Genomic DNA, 23,057 nt, shown 5'->3' with positions numbered 1-23,057 from the left:
TCAAAAAAAAAAAAACATTTAACATTTGTAACTGAGAAGCAGGTATGTTCTCTATAATTTAGTTAATGGCATACATCTTCCTTACATAATGATTGATTTCCCAATTCTTACTAAATGAAATGTCTTTATGTATTACCTGACTTTTCAGGGAGTATGTTTTTCTTTCTGATTGTGTTTTTGTTTTTAGTATCCCTGGCGCATAGATGGTTTATAAAAGAAAATTAATTGACAAAATAACTTGACACTGAAGTTTCTAAAATTATAAAAAAAGTTGCCTATGTAATTAGGCTCATTTTGTCAGTGATGTATACAATGTAATATGATAGCCCTTAGAAATTTAGTAGTGACACAATTTTATATAATCCTCTGGACAGGTCTTTTTCTTGCCCTCTTCTTTGTTGAACACTAGTCCCCAAATTCTCAGATTCTTCTTCATCCATGTGGATGTTTCTTGGATTTCATCCCCACATTCATGCAAGGGTAGGAGGATGGGAAGGGACACTTGGACTTCTCTCTCATCCCTTAATCAAATCTTTTATATCATTTCTAGTCCACCTGGGGAAAGGTGGCTTAAAATAGTGTGCAGTTAGGAAAGCTGAGAAGGAGAATGAGACAGAGCCTGTGGGAAAAAGAGCAACAGCTCCTTGTTAAGAAACAGGATGGGGTTGGGAGGTTGGATGGTAATGACTGGATGAGGGAGGAAGGGAGCTTGTGTTGATGGAATCCTATTCCGTGCCGGGGCCATCACACACATTACCTCAGTGAGTTCCACACATGCATTTCAAGCACCAGTAAAATTGGACCAAACATTTTGGAAGCCAGCATACATTGTCCATTTTCAACTTTGCCAAATAAGGGTCATAAAAGAACAACTGCTCTCTCATCACAATGTGTGAAGGAAGGATGTTCTAACACCAGAAAAGTCATAAGTGTATTATTTTAGAACAAAAGATAACTTTTTAACTTGAATATATTTAGTATTATGAAAAAATTATTACATTGGCTTTTTTCCCTCTAATTCTGCCCTTTTATTATAGACTGTTACCATACAATACTTCATTTGTTTGCAAGATATCCTAAGAAATAGAGAATATCCCTTACTTTTAGCCAGGGTAAATACCTCTTCTACAGAAGGTATCTTTTTTTTTTTTTTTAACAGAAGGTATCTATGCTTTGATAGATCACATGTAATGACAGCAAAATTTAAACAACATAACTCAGATGTAAGAGAAATGTTAATTGTCCTGTTTTCTAGAACTGATTTCATCTTGCTCTCTCATCATTCCTAATGATGGAGAAAAACACTTGATCTTGCCAAATAAAAGTGTCTTTTTTTGTGGCTTTTAGTTTTAAATTGCCTATTTGGGTAACTGCTCAGTTCTTTGGGATTCTCTCCAGGGTTTTTCTTATACCTTTCTCCTTTTCAAGATGGCATCTGGGTACTGGGAGAAATTATATGTCCTCCTGGTCTAATGGCCTCCTGTTGAGATGACTCTCAGCTTTGGCCTCTGTCCTCAGTATGTCTGCATTGGTGTGCAGATATACTGAGGACTCCTGGCCACTGAGTTCCTACACTGCTGACACAGAGCAACTTTTGCTCCATCCTTTGGATATCGTGCTGGCTCCTGTTTGTGAGGACTTTGTTTTTGCATCTCGTCACAAGGCCTCAGGGCTTGGGTCTCCTTGCTCCAGCTCCAGGCTTTGTTGGGGTCATTGGTTCTGTTAGTCCTTCCATATCCCTAACCCTTTTGGGAGACCTGGGAGTGCTCTCCTGCTTTTCCATAGTCAAAACAGTTGTGTAGGATCCTGTGAGGCTGCCTTCAGCTCCGTTGCTCCAACTTTGCATGCATACCACATTGTAAGCCTTGCCAAATGCAAGACTCTTCTGAGAGATTTATAGTCTCTCTAGACCACGACTTTCAATTTTTTAAAAAATTAATTATGAGCACGGGAGAGGCAGAGGGAGAACAGGCTCCCCGCTGAGCTGGGAGCTAGATGTGAGGTTTGATCCCAGGATCCTGAGATCATGACTTAAGCTGAAGGCAGACACCCAATCATCTGAGCCATCCGGGTGCCCCTAAGGTTTATTTTATGACCAGTCCTGTATACTTTGGTTCTTATTATGTAAAATCAGTTAAGAAAAGCTCTTTATTTTTTAAAAAAGATTTTATTTATCCATTCATGAGAGACACACAGAGAGCAGCAGAGACACAGGCAGAGGGAGAAGCAGGCTCCCTGCCGAAGGCCCTTGCCAGACTTGATCCCAGGACCCCGGGATCACAATCTGAGCAGAAGGCAGTCAACCACTGAGCCACGGAGGTGCCCAAGAAAAGCCTTGTAATTATGATAAGCCTGGTTTTCAAGAATATTGTCTCTTTATCTCACCATGACTTTAAAAAACAGTTTAAAAAAAAACCAAACACGTATTTTTCATCTTATGGCCTTTGTGGGTCAGGAATTTGACCTGAGGCATGTTAGCTGGGTGGTTCTGGCTCAGGTCTCTTATGAGGTTGCAGACAAGATGTCATCTGAAAGCTTGACCAGGGCTGAAGAATTTGATTCTAAGATTGCTTACTCACCTGCTGTTGGTAGAAGAACTCAATTCACCAGGTGAACTTCTTCATAGAGCTGATTAAAGATCTTCATTATATGACAGCTGGCTTCCCCTATAGGGAGTGATCCAAAAGTGAGCAAGAAGGAAGCTGTGCTGCCTTTTATGATTTAGTCTCAGAAGTTACATGCATCATCACTTCTGTCTTATTCTATCCATTTGAAGCAAACACTAAGTTCAACCAGAATGTAAAAAGAGGGGAATTAGTTCACTTTTTAGAGGCAGAAGAAAAAAGAATTTATGTACATGTTTCACATGTACCTTCACAGTAACTTATATATCTTTTCCATAATTATTAAGTACATGCAATGTGCTACCTGAATGATATAAATAGTGAGTTTTATGGGAGAACCCAGACTGAATGAATAATCACTGTCTCCTTGTGCAATCAGAGAAGGTTCACAGAGAAAATCAGTCTTGAGTTGAATGGTGAAGAATAAAATCAGAAAACCAGAGAGAATCAGGCAGGGATTGTAGTCAGTATAAACAGAATGAGTAAAGTTGTGTAGGAGGGTTCGAGAGCCCTCAGATTACTCTATATTACTCACTCTGGTTTCCTGTCTATCACAGTGGACTCTTAATCACAGTCCATGCTCCTGATCTCCAACACTCTCTTTAACAAAACTTGACTGGCCTGCATCTCGTGACTTCTGGGTCTGCTTTCTGAAGAGCAAGAGGCAGTTATGTAGGTGGATCTGGGCTTAAATATTAATGTATTCACTCTGCCCACATAGCAGAAACACACTTTACAAAATTTTTAAAGTTCAATTTAACAGTTTTTGAAATAAAGATACAGTTGTGAAACCATCACCACAATCAAGCTAATGAATATATCCATAGTCCTCAATATTTTCCTGTAAGCCTTTTTATCCCACCTCCCATCCCTTACCTGCATTCTCAAGCAACCACAGATCTGCTTTCTGTTACTACAGATTAGTTTGCATTTTCTCGGATTTTAAATAATTGGAATCATACAATTTTTACTCTTCCCCCCCCTTTTTTTAGTTTGATTCTTTTCACTTAGTATATTGAAATTTTCCGTGTTGTTGAGGGTATCAGTTGTTCATTCATTCCCTTTTATTGATGAGTAGCATTCCACTGTAAGGATATACCACAATTGGTTTACCCATTCACCTGTTGATGGTCATTTGGGTTGTTTCCAGTGTTTGCCTATTACAATAAGACTGCTATAAGACTATATGCACACATGCTTTCTTTTTTTTCAGGTTTAAAAACTTTATTTGCATATTCAAAAAATTGTGCATTCCAATAATTAAAATCACTTGAATCAAAAAATGGCACTCTGATTAAACTGCATTTTAACAGCCTGCAGGACACCTTGGGCCAGCTTGGTTTTTACTCTAGATCTCACTGTCCTGCCACCCAGCTTCTTCCTTCACCAACATGCAAGTTATTTTCCTTCCCTGCCAGTCCGACAAGCAGATGGGAAAGGGAGGAGCCTTCGTTGTCAGTAGTTCTCAGTTCTTTGATGTAAAAAGGGGCAGCACAGCCATTTAAACTTGATCCAATCCCTTTGCATCTTACAATGTTAAACAGCTAAAAAGTAAAATAAGAAGGCAGTGCTTGATGTTGGCAAATTGAACTCCAATTAAAAAAAAAAGAGAAGGCAGTGCTTGTAGAATGTACAGTGCATATTGGCAGCACATGCCTCATTACCATTCACCTGCTTGCTTCTCCTGTTCAATTGTTTCTTTTGAAGGCAGTGAATTTTTCTCTTGCGTTTCTGTCTTCTTCAATTTCGACTTATGGAATTTCTCAATCCCAGCCATATCGGGTTTGTCAGACATTGTTGCAGAGGAAGCAGAGTGAGGCACACGAGTGAGCTGGAGAGAGGAGTGATGCGGCCTGCGCAGTGGTCGCTGCCGAATGGGACCCATGCTTTTATATGAAATAGTTGGATCATATGGCGGGTGAGGGGTTAACAACTTAAGAAACTGATAAACTGTTTTCCAAAGTGATTATATAATTTTGGATCATTACCACAGTGTATGAGAGTTCCAGTTCCTCCACATCCTCATCAACACTTGATATGGTCAGTCTTTTATTTCATTTTTTTTAATTAAAAAATATTTTATTTATTCATGAGAGACAGAGAGAGGGAGAGGGAGAGGGAGAGAGGCAGAGACACAGGCAGAGGGAGAAGCAGGCTCCATGCAGGGAGCCCGATGTGGGACTTGATCCCTGGTCCCCAGGATCACACCCCTGGTTCACAGCAGCACTAAAACACTAAGCCACCGAGGCTGCCCTGGTCAGTCTTTTTAAACTATAACCATTCTGGTGAGTGTGTAGTGGCATTTTATTGTGGTTTTTATTTGCATTTCCCTAATGACTAATGTTGCTGAGTTTTTTTTAAATGTGCATGTTTGCAATCCATTTATCTTACTTGAAGTGTCTGTTTTTGCTCATTTAAAATGTGCTATTTCTTATTATTAAATTTTGAGAGTTATATATTGAAGGATATATATATATATTTACAAATATATATTAAATATATATATATTTATCATATATATATGATTTGTAAATATTTTCTGGCCACCTGGAGCTATATTTTTATTCCCTTAAGAGTATCTTGTGAAGAACAGAGTTCTTAGTTTTGATAAAAATGTAATTGATCAGTTTTCTTTTTATGAAGCACACATTTTGTGTCATATCTAAGAAATTTTGCCTACTCTAAGGTCATAAAGGTTTTCTTCTATGTTTTCTTTTAAACATTCAGAAGTCACAACCTTTGCACCTTGACTGAAAATTAATCTAATATATATATGTACATTTATTTTGAGACTCTCTGTTTTGTTCTATTAATTGATTTGCCTCTTGTGGCCAATATCACACTTTCCTGGCTATTGTAGCTTGTAATAAGTCTTCAACTCAGGTAGTGAAAGTCTTCTAGCTTTGTTCTTTTTCATATTTTTTGTGCCTGTCAGGTGTTGGGATGGTCAATTAGGATAGCAAACAAAATTGAAAGTAACAATCAAATCTTTATTCATTTACTGTAATACTGTAGGTAAGAGGCCAAAATGGAAAATGCTGGCTCCTGTTCCATTTTTTCCCCCATGGAATAACATTGGGTACAAGGGTCAGTGAGATGACATGCAGGACAAGTGGGGGAAATTGTCTTTCTGCTGAAGAGCACTGAACAAAAGTTTCCTTTTATATGGAGGGTGGGTAGGGTGTGGAGAGGAAGAAACCTCTCAAAAAGGCTTTCAAATGGAGATGGCTGAGCTAGAAATGCAGATATGATTATGACTATGGCTTTTGTAGGGTGAGGCCTAAGTCTGATTGCAATTCCCCCCATGAGACTGCAGTTCATTAATTGCCTGTGCTATACTCCTAATGGCACCAAGTGTGAGGAGGGCAGCTTTCCCTTATGAGACCCTTTGGGAAAAGCTTTTGTAATTGCTTATGATTGGGCCTAAAAGATGACATGTAGGATTTTGGCCTGGAGGTGGACTCCTCAGTTTTTGGCTACTCTAGGTCCTTTGCATTTGCACTTGAGTTTTATAATCAGCTTGGCAATTGCTAGGAAAATATCTGTGAGATTTTCATCAGGGTTTCATCAAAACTATGCATCAATTTTGGGAGAAATGCATTTTAACAATATTTAGATGCTGAGCCTTCTGATCCATGAACATGGTATATCTCTGCATTTATTTAGATCTTTTAAGATTTCTCTTAGCATTGTTTTGTGGGTTTTGATGTACAGGTCTAACACATCTTTAGTTATGTTTATCTCTAAATACTTAATATTTTTTTGGATGGTATTTTATTTTATTTTTTTAAAATTTTATTTATTTATTCATGAGAGGCACACGCATGCACACACACACACAGACACAGAGAGAGAGAGAGAGGGAATGAGAGAGAGAGAGTCAGAAGGAGAAGCAGGCTCCATGCAGGGAGCCTGATGTGGGACTCGATTCCGGGTCTTCAGGATCACGTCCTGGGCCAAAGGCAGCGCCAAACCGCTGAGCCACCCGGGCTGCCCTTGGATGCTATTTTAAATGATGTTTTTAAAACTTCAATTTCCATTTTTTCTCTCATATATATTAGCACAATAAATGTTTGTATATAGGTCTAGTATCCTAAAGTGTTGCTAAACCAACATATTAATTCCAGCAATTTTTCTGTAGATTTAATGATATTAACCTAAACTATATGGCATTTGTTTAACAGCAGGCAGCAGACAAGGACACAGATAATACAGGCTGAAAAGCTGGTGATCCTTCTTAGGCTGGCATAAAACATTTGATAAAATTGCTAACTCAATACCTTGGAAGGCTAAACACATGCTCTTTAAATTTGTAACTATAGGGAAAATTGTCAGAAGGATGATTCTCTGACCAATGAGAGAGTATTGCTGTTGCCTGCTCCTTCAGCAAAGTCTTTTGCTAAAGATGAACTCAGGTAGAAGCTAGTCATTTTAAGAGATGAAGGGAAATAAAGCTCAGCTAAGATTGGAGTTCTCTGCCTGCAGTCTGCAATACAAACTGATTGAGGGTGGTTATTTAGGGCCTTCTAATTTTGATAAGCCAAAAGTCATTATACTCCCAATAGCAGAAGATAAAACTGCAACCCAAAGCCCTTCTCAAAGGCCATTAGCAAAGTGTAGTCTGCCAGATGATGGAAGCCAAGTATGGAAGGCAAGCAGTGAAGATCATATTAAGGGGAATGCCTTTCCAACCAAACCTGCTGTTTTTGCTGGCTGCAAGGGCACTGTAATTAAGTTAATAGATACAGGATAGATGGGACAAACAGAGCCTAGTACATAAAAATGAAGAGTAATTAGGCATAAGAAATATGAGTAGTTGAGGTCTTTAGCTGTGGTTATTTGTACAAGGAATTGTAAAAGAACGAATAAACCAGAAATATTTCCAGTTTCTTTCCAAGTGGAATTGACAAAAAACTACAAGTCTAGCTTGCTGATACCTCTATGCATTTGACCCTGAAGTAATGCATAGTTCCTTGAAGCTGCACCAGTAAGAAACTGGGAACAAAAAGATGTGCAGCCTTCCAGGAAGGCATGCTTGTTAACATACTCTTCAGATACAATTATGGAGGATCATGGAGAAGAACCTTCCAGAGGGTAAAGCCAGTAACTTCAAATGCAGCAAGCAGATGAATTCCTTCTGGAAAGCAGAAATGGGGTCTAACCAAGAATTTACTTCACCACTTGGGTAATCTGTAAAGTTTCTCTTTTGCAACATTTTGCTAGGCTTTGGACCAGTGACTACTTTCCCCCCATTCTTTTTCCAAATAATTTTTCAAATTTCTACCTCACCAGGTATGTGGGAGAGGAGAGCACATACCTCATCTTTTCTTAGTAGGTCACTGTGTCATGAAGAACTATATCCAGACTTGTAAAGGACTGCACATCTTCAAACCATGGATGTAAGAGCCAGCTACAATAACTACTTAGAAATTTAGTGCTTCTTCCTTTGGAATAGGGTATGTTCTGTTAGAAGATGGGCATATATAAAAATCTGGGGGATCAGAGGAGTGGACTGTGACAGAGTTGTCCACCAATGTACATTCTCATCTCCTTTTATTACTAGAACTGTTGAGTATTAGCTGGAAACGTGGTTGTCCAGCTAGAGAACTTTATCTCCCACCTTCTAGTTAGATGCGGTTATGCCTCTAATCAGGTCAATGGAATGAATAGTGCTATACATCTCAGGAGCACTGAGAAAGGGAAGGGGCTGAGCACTGAGATGTATAGGGGCAGGAGCACTGAGATGTATACCCCTTCCCTTTCTACCATTTTGCTGGGCTAAGATACAGATGTGATGGCAGGTTCTGGGATGGAGGTTATGTATAAGGATAGAACCACTTACCTCTGGACCTACCAGTCTTGAACCACTTACCTCTGGACCAGAAAAAAACAAAACTATCTTGTTTCAGATATGCATAAATGCAGAGAACAAACTGATGGTTGTGAGAGGAGAAAGGTGGGTGATGGGCAAAATGGGTGAGGGGGAGTGGAAGGCACAGACTTCTAGGGATGGAATGAATAAGTCATAAGGATAAAAGACATAACATGGAGAATATAGTCAATGGTACTGTAATAGTATTACAGGTGACAGATGGTGGTACACTTGTGAGCATAACTAGATTTGTTAACTGGTAGGTCTGAAACTCATGTAACATTGTATGTCAATTATGCTTCAATTAAAAAAAAAGTATCTTGTTTCATATATAGTATCTTTGGGTCTCTGTTAAGGCAAGCTAATCTGTATCCCAACTAAAACCTAGGCCTAAATTTGGAATATAATATTCCAAATAGTATTCTTGTCTCTAAGCCAAGGGAGAGTCATTCTTGAACAAATGGAAAAGAAACTTTTGCTAATCTAAGTCAGGGTTTTGGCTCAATTAAGCCAATAGTGACCACTGGACACTTAATGTAAGCCAATTCAGTATGAGATATTATGGAAGGAAAGACATGGTCCTGTCAGCATTTAACTACCTACTTTTAGATTGTATGTAAAAGAGAAATGAACTTCTATTTTGTTTAAACTGCTGTATTTTGGGTCTTTTTCATATCTAAGAGGATGCTTACACTGCCTCCTAAACAACATAGTTAGAATTTGTTTAAAACCAGTGCACAATCACAAAAATAACAAATCAGAGCAGTGTGTGCCTACTGGGAAATATGGACAAAAAAAAAAAAAAGACTCTCAGTGTGGAGCTCAGAAGGGATTAGGAGAGTCTCAAGAAAAGGAAGCCCTGGTGGTGAAAATGGCATCATTGAAGGCTGGAATATTTAATTTTCCCTTTCAACCAACCAACCAACCTACCTACCTTAGCGCAACTTGTCTTGCAACTATTCTGGTAAAAGAGGTAAGAAACTCCTGCTTTATGGGGGGTGGGGTGGGGTGGGGAGCTTTGAAATAAATCAAGGTACTCTTCTTTTAAAAGTTTTTTTTTTTTTTTTTTTAAGTAAGTAACATAGGCATTGGAACACTTGAGAACACTGTAACAATGTAGAACATTTTAAGAAAGTGAAAATCTAAAACAAAATAAGAAAGTGAAGACCATTACCTTGAACAAAAAACTACAACCATTATTTTAATTTTTTTTCTAGTCTTTCTTCAGTGGGTGTACAAGTGGCAATACACGCATTTTTGTATATACTACACAGTATATATACACATACTGTTCCTCTGTTGTGCTTTTTCACTTAGTTTTTATGAGTACCTTGTGACATGAAAAATCCTTCAGCTCTTAGTTCCTGTTATTTCTAACATGTTTAATTTCATATAACCAACCACAAAACATAGAAAATCAATATGTACGAAAAGGCAATAATTAAAACACATACACACACACAGAATATACCCTCTGATGGAAAAGTGATCTTATTTTTTCAGCGACCAAGCGGAGAAGGGACACCTTGGGGGTGTTTTTAGAGAGGCCTGTAGAAACTCCTTCGTATGATCTCATAGCAAAAACAAAAGTAAAAACTGCCAGAGGAAATCTAAAATTACAAAATAAAAACTTTAAGCTTAGTGTTAACATGTCTGACCATATTCTACAGTACAGCAGGGCCAGTCCTCTGTCCTTCTATTGTAGTCCAGACCACATTAAAACAAAAGGGTAACTCAGTTGGGTCAAACTCTCATATCTGGGGGTGCTCATCTGAAGTTCCTTCCCTCATGAGACTATTTGCCCATTCCGGGGGAACATTTGCGCGAAACCAAAATTTCACACATGGAACTCCCAAGTCACCACCCATCTGGCTCTACCCACCTTACTGTATTGGGTCGAAATTTTGTCACAGGAACAAATGTCATCTCCCACGATTTGAGAAAACGACTGATTCAACAGCACCATTAAATTCCTAGAGGCCGGGGATCCCTGGGTGGCGCAGCGGCTTGGCGCCTGCCTTTGGCCCAGGGCGCGATCCTGGAGACCCGGGATCGAGTCCCACGTTGGGCTCCCGGTGCGGTGCGTGGAGCCTGCTTCTCCCTCTGCCTCTCTCTCTCTCTCTCTCTCTCATTAAAAAAAAAAAAAAATTCCTAGAGGCTGCGTTAACGGTGGCATCAAGGCCTTCTCTGTTTTCCTCCCTGCAAAATGGGTTTATTAGCGTGTACGTACGTGTGCGTGTACCGAAAACATCATTTTGGGTTATCTTCCCTGTTTTTGAGCTTTTTGAAAAAGTTGTGCTTGTTTTTATTTGGGATACTCAACTGTTGGATAATTTATCGCTATAATGGCTTCGAGTGGGACACAAAAAACAAAAAAACCCAACACATTCCAGTTGCCTGTAGAGCAGGTGGTCTTCTACCTTATTGGGCACCCTGAGCAAGCGCTAAGGCTCTTAAGGAGGCAACAAACTGTAAAATCGAAGGCTGGGCGGTATTATCAACTTTTGGCCTCTGCCGCTCCACGTACTTGGTTGCCGCAGTTAGCCCAGGTCCTCCGCCGGGGAACTTTGTACTGAAGCCGGCCCAGAAGTACTTGCTGATTGATGGAAGTACCCAGGGCCGGGCACCCCCCCCGGGTCCCGCCCCCCCCCCCCCCCCGCGAGAACACGCCCTCCGTTCCTGCCGCTCGGGCCCGAGCCTTAGGTCTCTATTCCGGGGCAGCAGCTGCCGCGGCCCGCAGCGCACTCGGCCTCCGCGGACCCGCAGCCGCAGCGCCGCCCAGTGCACGCCGGTCCCGCCGCCGGGCGCCCGCTCAGCCCTCGACCCCGCCGTGCGGCTCGGCGGACCCTCGGCCGGCGGCCCGCCCATGCTCTCAGCCACCCGGAAGGCGAGCCAGCTCTTCCACAGGCTCTTTCCGGGCCCGAGAATGGGCGACTCCGCCTCTAAGCTCGTCAGCCCCCAGGAGGCCCTGCCGGGCCGGAAGGAGCCGATCCCCGTGGCGGGTAAGGACCCCGGCACGCGCGGAAGGCGCGGTCATCGGCCTGGCGCATGCGCGTCGGCGCGGGCGGCTGCGCGTCCCCCGCCCGCCGGGAGGAGAGCGGAGCGCGGGCCTCGGGCGGAGAGTTCGGCTGGGGTCTGCGCAGGCGCGGAGGGGCTCCGCGAGGGGAGGAGGTGGCGCGTGGGGGGGGGGCGGGGGGGGCGCAGCTTTTCCTTTGTTTGGCTTCTCACTCCCTAAAGCTGCACGTAGCACTCTGACGGAATCTAGTGTGTAGGTGTCGCTCACCTAGAGTGCAAGTGCCCCGGCGGCTCCAAACTTTGGGTAGGAAAAGCGCAGACCCGACTCCCGCTCTTGCTCGCAGGTGTGTGCGCGCTCCGCGCCGGCTTCTGCGCCCCGAACACTTCTGTCGTGTGCGGTCCGCTGGGATGCCGGGCCCTCGCGGCGACGCTGCCGCTGTGTGGTGTTGCTGGGAGCAATGGGATGGTGCACAACGATGAACACTGCAGTTTTGAAGTTGTGTCTCCGTCCACCGTGCCGTTTGCAAAAATTATCCTTAGGATCGCATTAACCCTCCACGGACCCCCCGGCAGGAGTTGCCCTTGACCCCGCGCTCGCGGGTCTATCAGTAGTCGGAGGGGTCGGCTGTAGAGCACTGCTTTACCAACTTAAAAATGATTTTCTAATCTCATAACGATTACTTTTGGAAAGTGCAGTAAAAAAAAAAAAAAAAAAGCCAGAAAAATGATCACATGCTTTGGGTGCCCATCACCCTAAAAGTTATTCTCATAAAGCTTAAACGTCAGTTTCTGTCGCAGACCGGTAGCAGAGCGAAGACAGCCCAGGTCCACCAGCCAAGCGACCATTACCATTACCTTGGTGCAGGGCTTCTCGAAGTGTTTTTAAACAAACCCAACTGGGTGATTCTAATACACGCCATAGTTTGTAAAGCACAGCCTCAGAGCTGCCGGAGGGTTATATGGTGCTTAGTCTTGCACATATGGCTCAATGCCACGATAAATCCCCTACTTAAAAATTCCTAGGAGTTCTTTCTCTTTTCCTTAAAGAATTATTGAGTTCTAGGAGGAGGCCATGATGATGCGGGTGTGCACATCACACGCAATATTCAGTATCAGCATGAGATTTGAAAAAGTAGAGGTTTTTTGGACCTGGGGCAGTTTGGAAACTGAAGCGGTGTGACTTGTTTCTCCATCTGCATTAGCACTTCTACTTCCTCGGCTCCTCTCCCTTCAACTCCCAACTCATGATCAGCCCAAAAAGTTTGTTTTATTTATTTTTTAAAAATATTTATTTATTTATTTACTTATTTATTGATTCTATTTATTCATTCATGAGAGACACACACACACACACAGAGGGAGGCACAGACACAGGCAGAGGGAGAAAAACAGGCTCCATGCAGGGAGCCATGTGGGTCTCCAGGATCAGGCCCTGGGCTGAAGGCTGTGCTAAACCGCTGAGCTACCCGGGCTGCCCCAAAAGATTTATTTATTTATTTATTCATGAGACACACACACACACAGAGAGAGAGAGAGAGAGAGAGAGAGGCAGAGACATGGGTAGAGGGAGAAGCAGGCTTCATGCAGGGACCCAGATGCGGGACTCAACCCGGATCAGGCCCTGAGCCAAAGGCAGATGCTCAACTGCTGAGCAACCCAGGCGTCCCAAAGTTTGTTATATTTTTGACTCAAATTCGGAGAATGAGTTTTAAACTTTATTTTAAAAATAAATTCTCTTGGGCCACCTGGGTAGCTCAGTTTGTTGACTCTGCCTTCAGCTCAGGTCGTGATCCTAGGGTCCTGCTCAGTGGGGACTCTGCTTCTCCCTCTCCTGCTCCTCCTGCTTGTGCTCTCTGTCAAATAAATAAAATAATAAAAAAATTCTTTTTTACAACCCAGTGTTCATAAATGGGTATTTAAAGGCAATCCTTTTTCAATGGTGAACATCCCCAGCTTGTACTAAACTTCCTCTTTTCCTACTACAGTCTCTTTGATATACCTCCTAGACGTCTAAGAAACAAACAAATGAACACAAAAATCTTAATCAGATTTGCAAACTGGTTCAAGATCACCTTCAACTAAAATTTAGTTCTGCTTAAAGTCTTCCCAATCAATTACCTGATACATAAATGACATTTTTGATGAAAGATAAAGCAACATGGCAGAAACGAGCCAATGATTTATTTGTCACATCCACCTAGTAACTCTAATGGAAAAATCTCAGGGTTTGGCTCTCTTCCAGGTTCTTCTGTCTTTTTATATAGCCATGTGTACATCTCTGTATCCGGACCAGTAAACGGCTTTTTTTTGGTGTAGGGCCAAGCCTACAATGCATATGCATATGCAGTGCATATGTCCTTATTGCTCAGCTGTTGCAACTCTTTTCCTCCCCAAATAATTTCAGTTTTAGATTGTGGCCTTTCCAATCACACTCATGGTACAACTCCTGCCTTGACAGGTTGCTAAAGGTTCTGACTGGTCCCAGAAGTGGACAGCATTACCTCCTTGGTAGGTGTTGGTGACTGTAAGCTTGAAGCTTATGGACTTATTGTTTTGAAAGTCAAATTTCTCTATCCCAACCCCCAGTCTAACAGCCCTTTACTTCTCTTTATTACTCTGTGTCTGTTGTTAATTGTACCTTGACTTTCAAAAGTTCTGTGACAAAACATCACCTTTTGGTTTTCCACGATAAGGCCTGTTTTGTGTCTTTGGTTCAGTCTAGTACTAGGTTCTGTCTTTGTGTTCTATTACCAGATACTTTTGGTGTGAAGAGTTAACATTTTAGCTTTAATCCTACCTCTTTTTGTATTTGTAAGGAAACTTACACCTTTTTATAAACTGTGGCCTAGTAGTAGATTTCTACTTGCAGGAGGGTAAGATAGAATCCTTCAAACTTTTTTAGTGTTTAATTTTTCTCAGGCTACCTATAGTGGATGAAAAGATGAATAGTCCTATTTTGGGTGATTGGTTAACAACTAAACTTGGACTAGACTGGCTCATTTGAAGCATACACTGTTCAGGTTAGTGGTGGGTCTGGACAGCACTGGCTGGCAGGGCACACAAGCAGTTTGCCCGATCTTATATGTGGAAGGTGGTCTCTCTCTGTTTCAGTGCCTGGCTTTAAACAGTATTCAGAGAACTTTGGGACTGGGGGGAAAAGTGGAATTCATGCTTGTTGAACTGAATTGGTGGGCAATTAATTGCTAGAGATAGGCAGGAAATGAAAGGCTTATAATTAAAACTTCAGAGTGCCTTCTGTGTTGTTAAAATGTAAGTTTATTATAGTTAGAACTAATCTTATTTCCAGTGAATTAATTACTGCAAAAGCTCAGTTTTTATTTCGTATGCCCCCCCCCTTTTTTTTTTTTTTTTGCGTTTTGGAAATATTGCTAATCTTTTTTTGATCAGGTGTTTGGGATTTGGAGATATTCAGGATAACATTGACAGCTCATGTTTAAGCTCTGCTATTTTGCCTTTATATTCTTAGATAGTGGGTTGTATTGTATTACTGTGGGTCTTTTTTTTTTTTTTTTTTTTGAGAGAGGAAGCGATGTAGAACACCTGCTCACAGTGTACTCTTTTAAGAACTTTAAATACAAATAGAAAAATGGTAGAACAATATGAGTAATCCAAAAGGTGGCTCCTTGAGAATTGAAATATAACAATAAAATTTATTGTTTTTATTTATTAACTGTAGCTATCTGATAAAAAGGGAAGAAAGTACAAATACACAAAATAATAACTGAGAAGGAGGAGTAGAACATTTAAAGAATGTAAGAGACTATTTAACTCTTTGAAAATAAATTTGAAAACTTGGATGGAATAGATAATTTTTAGGAAAATATCATTGACCTGTACTGATATGAGAAAGATCCCATTCTGTTTAGGAAACAATGATTTTTAGAGAGGAAATGAGGTCAATGAGTTGTCTCCTCTCCAAGCATCATGTTTAGACAATTTTACAGGGGATTTCTACTGAATATTTAAAGAGCAGAAAATTCCAATATTATTTAAACTGAAAGAATTGTCAAATTATTTTTAAGAAGCAAGTGTAAAATTGAAACCAAATCTGATAAAAATTGCACAAAAAAGAAAACTACAGACCTGTCTCACTTATACTGATGAAAAATTGCTAAATAAATACGAGTAAACAGAATCCAGCAATGGGATTTAGTCCCAGAATGCAAGGATTGGTCAGTATTAGGAAATCTATTACTATAATTCATCATTTAATTGATCTAAGAAGAAAAATGGTGTAACTGACTTCTGGATGCTAAAAACTTGTTTGATTATGTTTAACAGCTATTGGGGATAATAACACTTAGAGATGACTACTTCCTTAACATGATATAATAAATCTGTTTCTGTCCGAAGCTCAACATCATGCTTAATGAAGAAATGCAGAAATTTCCACTGAAGTCCCAATCAAGAAAAAATGTGGAGATGGCCTACTTTTGCTCATTCTAGTAGCAGTTGTACCCCATTACCAGATACTTTTTTTTAAAACATTTTTTTAAAGATTTTATTTATTCATTCATGAGAGACACACAGAGAGAGAGAGAGAGGCAGAGACACAGGCAGAGGGAGAAGCAGGCTCTATGCAGGGAGCCTGTTGTGGGACACGATCCCGGGACTCCAGGATCACGCCCTGGGTCAAAGGCAGGCGCTAAACTGCTGAGCCACCCAGGGATCCCCCATTACCAGATACTTTAACAAAAGTATCTGTTGTTAAGGGTTATCATCTTAACTTTAATCTTTTGTGTGTTCTTAAGAAAATTTTTATCTTAAAATTTTTTATTTAATTAAAAATTTTAAAAGAAATTTATTTTAATTCTAGTATAGTTAACATACAGTGTACAGGGATAGGTTAGTTTCAGGTATACAATATAGTTATTCAACAATTCTGTACATTTCTCAGTGCTCATCAAGATAAATGTATTCTTAATCCCCTTCACCTATTTTACCCATCCCTCCCACCCACCATAATTTGGCTACTGTAAATAATGCTGCAATAAACATAGTGCTATATATATGTTCTTGAATTGGTGGTTTCATTACCCAAAGAAAATTTAGGTAAATACCCAGTAGCATATGGTAATTCTATTTCTATTTTTTTTTTCATTAAGAGAGGGTGGGGGTAGGAGGGACAGAGGGAGAGGGGAATCTTAAGCAGACTCCATGCCCAGTTGGGTTTGATCTCACAACCCTGAGATCATGACCTAAGCCAAAATCAAGAGTTGGATGCTTAACCAACTAAGCCACCCAGATGCCCTTATTTCTAATTTTTTGAGGACTCTCCAGACTGTTTTCCACAGTGACTATACCAGTTTGCATTCCCACATGAGGGTTCCTTTTTCTCCACATATTCACCAACACTTGTTGTTTCTTGTGTTTTTGATTTTAGCCATTCTAATAGATGTGAGGTGGTATCTCATTGTGGTTTTGATTTGCGTTTCCCTGATGATGAGTGATGTTGAACATCTTTTCATGTGTCTGTTGACCATCTGTATGTCTTCTTTGGAGAAATGCCCATTTGTGTCTTGTACCTGATTTTAAATTGGATTATTGCTTTTTTTTTCTTGGTGTTGAGAAAATTTTCATCTTTTTATAAACTGTGGCCTAGTACATTTCTACTTTGCAAGAAGGTGAGATTCAAACCTTCAAACTTTTTTAATGTGCAGCTCTTCCAAAGCTGCCTAAAGTGGATCAAAGCATGACTAGGCCTACTCTAAGTGATTCATTATTAAAATTGTTTTGTAAATGGTAGCTAATGTAGTCAGATAGGAGAAGGCAATTAGAGATGTACAAATTGGAAAAGAGAAGGTAAAACTGCCACTAGTTTGCAGATCATGAGATTATATACCTAGAAAATCCAAGAGAATTAATAGGAATGTACTTACCTGACAACAACCAGTAGCTTTACTCTATGAAAACAACTTGTTAGGAAATATAATGGAAGAAAACAGCAACCAAAAAAATTAAAATTTATGAATAAACTTGGCTAGAAATATGCAGGACCTATGTGAGGAAAACTTTAAAACACTATGAAGGACACACAAGAAGACTTGCACAAATGGTGAGATATACCAGGTTCTTGGATAGGAAGACTGAACAGGAAACATATATCATATTCTCCCTATAAGTTTATATAAAGGTAACATGGTTTTAATTAAAATACTAAATTTTTTTGTTTTATTCTAGAACCAGACACACTAATTAGAAAATTCATATGGAAAAATAAACAGGAAGAGTTATGGTAACTGCCAAAGACGAGCAAAGAGGGTCAGCTAGCCCTACCACATAATAAAAGTGAAGCTTAATAATTTAATCAGTGTGGGGACTCCTGGGTGGCTCAGTGGTTGAGCATCTGCTTTGGCTCAGGGCAAGATCCTAGAGGTTGAGGATCAAATCCCACATTGGACTCCCCACAGAGAGTCTACTTCTCCCTCAGCCTGTGTTACTGCCTCTCTCCCTGTCTCTCATGAATAGATATAGATAAAAAAGATCTTTAAAAATTTTTTTAATTAGTGTGATACTGGTCCATTAATAGGCAGGTCAATGGGACAGAATAGAAAAATCAGAAATTCTTAAATATATATGGGAATGTAGTATAACATAAAGGTGATATCTCGAATCAGTGGGGAAAAGATGGAATATTCAGTAATAAATGGTTATGGGATAACTGGATAGCTGTATGGAAAAAAAAAAGTTGGATCTGTACTCTACATCGTAAACCAGGGTAAGTTCCCAAACAGATGTTTGATGATAATAGCTCATGCTTATTGAGTGTGTAGTGTATGTCAGGCACTCTAGTAATTACATTTACTAAGACATTTAAACCTCACAGTGACCTTGCAAGGTAGTAATTATTATTAACCTCATTTGTTGATGTGGATGCTAGGTCCATATGGGTTAGGTGACTTATCCAAGGTCATATAGCTAATAAGTGGTGGAGCTAGGACATGAATGTGGGCAGTTGGGCTCTAGAGTTTGTGATCTTAACTACTGTACTTTGCTGTTTTTCCATTTGGTTACATGTAAAAATGAAACAATTTAAGTGTGAGAAAGGGAGAATTCCTTTATAATCTTAGGATGAGGAAAGCCTTTCTACTTTGACTTGAAAATCAGAAGACTTAAAACATTGATAAATTAGATAAGTCTTCTCATGGCAAAAATTACGGTAAGCAAATTCAAAAGACAGACTGGGGTAAGTATTTGCAACTTATAAGTAAAGGACTATTCTCCCTAATATATAAGAAGCTCCTAGAAATTAATAAGAAAACACCAACATCCATTAGAAAAATAGGCAGAGGTTATGAACAGATAGTTTAAAGAAAAGCAAGTACAATTGGCTCTTATATAAAGGGGTGCTCAACCTCACTTATAATGAGGAGGATGCAAACACCATTTTTCATTTTTCAGATTGGCAAAACTCCAGAACTTTGATGGTACACTCTGTTGGTAAATCCTTAAGGAAAAAGGCACTCTTGTACATTGCTGGCGAGAGTGTAAATTGGCTCCACTCTTATGGAAGGCAATTTGGCAATATCTATAAAAAATTTAAATGCATATACCTTTTGACCCAGGAATTCAATTCTGGGAATTTATCCTACAGATACACTTGCACGCATGCCAAATGATGACTATACCAGGTTATTCACTGCAGCTTTGTTTGCAGTAGCCAAAGATTGGAAACAACCCAAATGCCCATCAATAGGGGCTAGTTAAATAAATTGTGGTTCGTCCTCACAATGGAATATGCAGCTGTAAAAAAGAACGTGGAAAATCTATATGAATGGGTATAGAGAGATTGCCAAGATATAGTGTTACATGAAAAAAGCAAGGTCAGAACAGTGTTATATGGTATGCTAATTTTTGTGTGAACAGGGAGGAAAATAATAAGATGTATGCACAAAGAAACTTTGAAAGGATGGCTAAGAAGCTAATAGCTGGCGAGAGGGCTGTGCAGTGAACTGAAGATGGATGGGACACACAAGTGGGAGACTTTTCCTTCATGCTTTCTTGTAACTTGATTCTTGTAATGTGACTGCATTATTGAGTTAAATAACTCTGTATGAGGATGATCCCTTTCTGTGGTATTTAGTTTAATTGACCACCTTTCTATCATCTTTTGTCATCCCTATTTCAAGTTCTTTTTCTTTTTTAAATTTTGCTCTCTTTTTCTTGTCAAGTAAGTCCCTTTTCTTCCTCAACTTGCTTTTGTAATCAAAATCTACATTTTGGCGTGATTTAAAAAATCTAAATTTAGAGGGTGAAATTGGAATAAGTTAACCCAAGTCATTTTACATTTCATAAATATTCATTTTTATTGAAGCATCAATTGTGGTGGCATCATTTATACAAAGAAAAGATCTTTGGGGACAAATTCCTTCCACTATTATGTAGAAAGCATTATGTGTATTTCTTTTATTTTGAGTGATGTACATAGACTTTTAAAAGAAAATGATAGAAAACAATTTTCCTTTTAGAAAAATTTTCCCCAATGTGTGATTAATTTCTAAATTGGAGGACATAGAACTATTATTTCTCTTCTTTGCATCTTGTCTGAAGCTCTTTATTTTACCCTCTGTTTTAGAACCTTGAGTATTTCCCTGAAGTCCCTGGGTATATAAGGGTATTCCATACCCCCCATGATCTGATCCTTATCTTCCCAGCCTTCCTGCTCTGCCCCTATAGAACCCTATCCTCTGGCTAACATATATTTCAATGTTTTGCCTCTGAAGTTGCTCATGTGATTCTACCCAAGTGGGTTTCACATGCCCACTTGGAAGTGTTTCGTTTTGTCATTCATAAAATCCTTATTAAATGCTTGCCTAGGTAAAATATTTTTTCCATATGTTCTTATCCTGCCTCTTCCTCAAAACTTGCCCTGATTGGATTCCATTTCTCCTATAAATCCAAACCTTTTCGCTCCAACTTAAGTGATCCCTTTCTTTTCTTTTGGACAGATAATTATATACTATTTCATGAATCCTCCTTTTGGATCTTGCATTGTTACTTAGATGTCGTGTTGCTACCCAGATTGTTAAGTCTATGTCTTTTCTCCTCGTATGAGAGGGAGTTCCCTTGAAAGATGGCCCTTCAGAGGGAGGAGCTGTGTTTCACTCCTTGAAGGGAGGGGCTGGGCATGGTGGACACTGTTTTATCCTTTAGTCTATAGTACTTTGCAGATGACACTGCCTACATCAGGCACTCAGTTATGGTTTGTGGATATCGAGTAAAATATGGCTAATGCTGGTTGAAGGTGGTCTTTTTGTGTGACCATTGTATGACCAGTGTGACACAGAAAAGCTAACATAGTTGATCTTTTGTCCCTGGGGTATATATTCTAGATCATTTTTTCACTATGGTGATAGATTTGGGCTGATTTCAGACTTTCTTCTTAACTACTCTTGTCACCAGTAGTAAACTTTTCTGTTGGCCAGGTTGAGCGATGAGGAGCCCCTCATCTTTAAATCTCTAGGCAGGGACTTGCTAGAAATCTGCAGCAGTGATTGGGAAAGAGCCATCCTGCCCAGCATAATCTGGGGGGACCCTGGCCTGCTTCCTTCCAGATCGGAGTGACAGCAAGCCCCTGCTTCAGCTGGGGGAGGGAGGAGAGTGAAGACAGCTGAGGTGAGAAATGGGAAGCTGGTTGGGTGAGGAGATATCAGCCTGTGACATGGGTCCCCAGAGAGCCAGTAGCCTCCACACCCTCATCAAGAACAGAGTGGAGGCCTTTTTGCTAGGCTTGGTCTGCCCCTTCATAGCCCCCAGTGTCTTGCCAACCATCACCCCTGCTGCCTTGGAAGATGTCCAGGACCCTTCCCATGCCGTAGCAGCTGGCTGGCCCTGTCATCTTTTTTTTTTTTTTTAAATATATTTTTTTAAATTTTTATTTATTTATGATAGTCACACAGAGAGAGAGAGAGAGGGGCATAGACACAGGCAGAGGGAGAAGCAGGCTCCATGCACCGGGAGCCCGATATGGGATTCGATCCCGGGTCTCCAGGATCGCGCCCTGGGCCAAAGGCAGGTGCCAAACCGCTGCGCCACCCAGGGATCCCTGTCATCTTGCACCAGCCCAAATCTTCAAACTCTGGTGAAGTATGAAAGACTGAATTCTGCAAAAGATGGATTCGGAGTGTCAATGCATGATGAGTGAAAGTTGTTGATCCTCTGTATCCTGTTCTTTCGTCTCTCTTCCATCATAACTTCCCAATTTATTTGAGAGAATCCAGTATCTAATGTCTTGTGAAAATGTAGTACTAGATTGCAAAACTACTGAAGGGCAGGAGCTGTCTTATTTATTGTGCCTGGAACACAGTAGGCTGATGATAAATATTTGTGGAATGACTGTATCATATTATATCATGAGCTCTGAGAGGTGGGCCCCAACGAGCTCTTATTCAGTGTATTGGGGGTAGGGGCAGGGAGCTTTCATATACATTAAGGAACTTATACATATTTTGTTACTTAGGTACTTTGGTTAAACTGCTTATGCCTAGCATGTCAATATGCTAGTGCATACATTGTTCAAAAAATGGCAGGAAGCTCCACCCATAGGAGGAAATCTTAGTATAATTATATAACTTCAGGATGACTTGGGGGCTTCTGCACAGGTCCTCAGCTCCCAACCCACTCAAGCTGGCTTGCACATGGGGCTATCCAGCAAACACCTACCTAGCTAGACATCTTGGCAGGAACTGCTGGTTTTAAAACCAGAATACATTCCTTCCCTGCTTTTGTCCTTTCCCTCTCCTCCCTTCTACTGATAGATTGCAGTCTTCTGAGTTGAGTAACTTCTGTTGCATTTAGCTGACATGATGACACTCTTCATCCTGGAGTTAGAAACTTCCTCTACCTTGCTGCTAATAGCCTCAGTGTTCCTGATCTCTGCTCCCCATCCCCCACCCCCACTCCCAGCTCTTAGTTCCTTCCTTCAAAGTTGTTTGCTTTCATCCTCACAGCCTATCTCAGTCTTCTGGGTCTTTCAAGCAGGCTCAACTGAGTTCTTCCCCTTCCATGCTGCTTTCTGGGGGTGGTTTCAACTTTGACTGCTCTTAAGAATTTGTTGTGGAGCTACAGCTTTGGGGCCTGGTTTTACACTTTGATTGTACCGTGTCTCCTCAAGGAGGTGAAAGTTGAGTTCCTTTAATATGTCTGGAGCTCAGTGATTGCTATTTTTCTCTCTGGTGGTTCCTGAACTTTTATTCTGGTTATGGTGCCCTGCTGGCATGGGTAGAGGTCTTGGGTTACAGTGGTTAAGCTGCTGCTTGGTTTTCTGGTCTTATTTCTCCTGGATGTCCTATCAAAGTGCTCTTTCCCATTTGGCGAAATACTTGACTATTTGACTCATGATCCTGTTAAAGGATAAACTGAGGCATATTAATTTTTTAAAGAGTTTAGTTGAACAAAAGTTGACTTGAATTGGGCAGCATCCAATCTAGAAGATAGGAGCTCCAAGGAGCTTGTACAAAAATGAAGGACTTTTTTTATAGGCCAAAGGGAATGGGAACAAGGAAGTTATACTAGGCAAAACAGCA

The 23,057-nt window shown here is 40.4% G+C and overlaps 2 protein-coding genes and 1 long non-coding RNA gene across 6 annotated transcripts in view; 1 reads left to right on the top strand and 2 right to left on the bottom strand.

Annotated features, from left to right (window-relative positions):
- LOC125753620 (uncharacterized) overlaps positions 1-12,570 on the bottom strand; it is a 32,502-nt gene extending 19,932 nt beyond the window's left edge. The window contains exons 1-2 of the long non-coding RNA XR_007405856.1: positions 11,780-12,570; positions 2,580-2,666 (exon numbers count right to left, since the gene is read on the bottom strand). This is a non-coding gene — a long non-coding RNA (uncharacterized LOC125753620). The remainder of the gene's footprint in view (positions 1-2,579; positions 2,667-11,779) is intronic.
- Positions 3,885-4,424, bottom strand: LOC112670126 (thymosin beta-4-like). Its single transcript, XM_035720988.2, has one exon. The coding sequence runs from the start codon at positions 4,417-4,419 to the stop codon at positions 4,285-4,287; it is 135 nt and encodes a 44-aa protein (XP_035576881.1). The 5' UTR covers positions 4,420-4,424; the 3' UTR covers positions 3,885-4,284.
- Positions 11,272-23,057, top strand: part of MSRA (methionine sulfoxide reductase A) — a 433,824-nt gene continuing 422,038 nt past the window's right edge. Inside the window, exon 1 of one of the 4 annotated variants that reach the window (XM_025462943.3) lies at positions 11,272-11,498. In XM_025462943.3, the coding sequence (XP_025318728.1) occupies positions 11,363-11,498 (136 nt within the window). In that variant the 5' untranslated portion in view covers positions 11,272-11,362. The remainder of the gene's footprint in view (positions 11,499-23,057) is intronic. The other 3 variants (XM_035720981.2, XM_025462940.3, XM_025462939.3) reach the window with 3 other exon arrangements.

This window comes from Canis lupus, chromosome 25 (genome assembly GCF_003254725.2).
Source record: "Canis lupus dingo isolate Sandy chromosome 25, ASM325472v2, whole genome shotgun sequence".
In the NCBI taxonomy this organism is placed as follows: domain Eukaryota; kingdom Metazoa; phylum Chordata; class Mammalia; order Carnivora; family Canidae; genus Canis; species Canis lupus.
This window is presented reverse-complemented; position numbering and strand designations above follow the sequence as displayed.

Coding starts and splice junctions, on each gene's coding strand:
- LOC112670126 (XM_035720988.2), bottom strand. CDS start 4,419: ATGTCTGACAAACCCGATATGGCTGGGATTGAGAAATTCCATAAGTCG.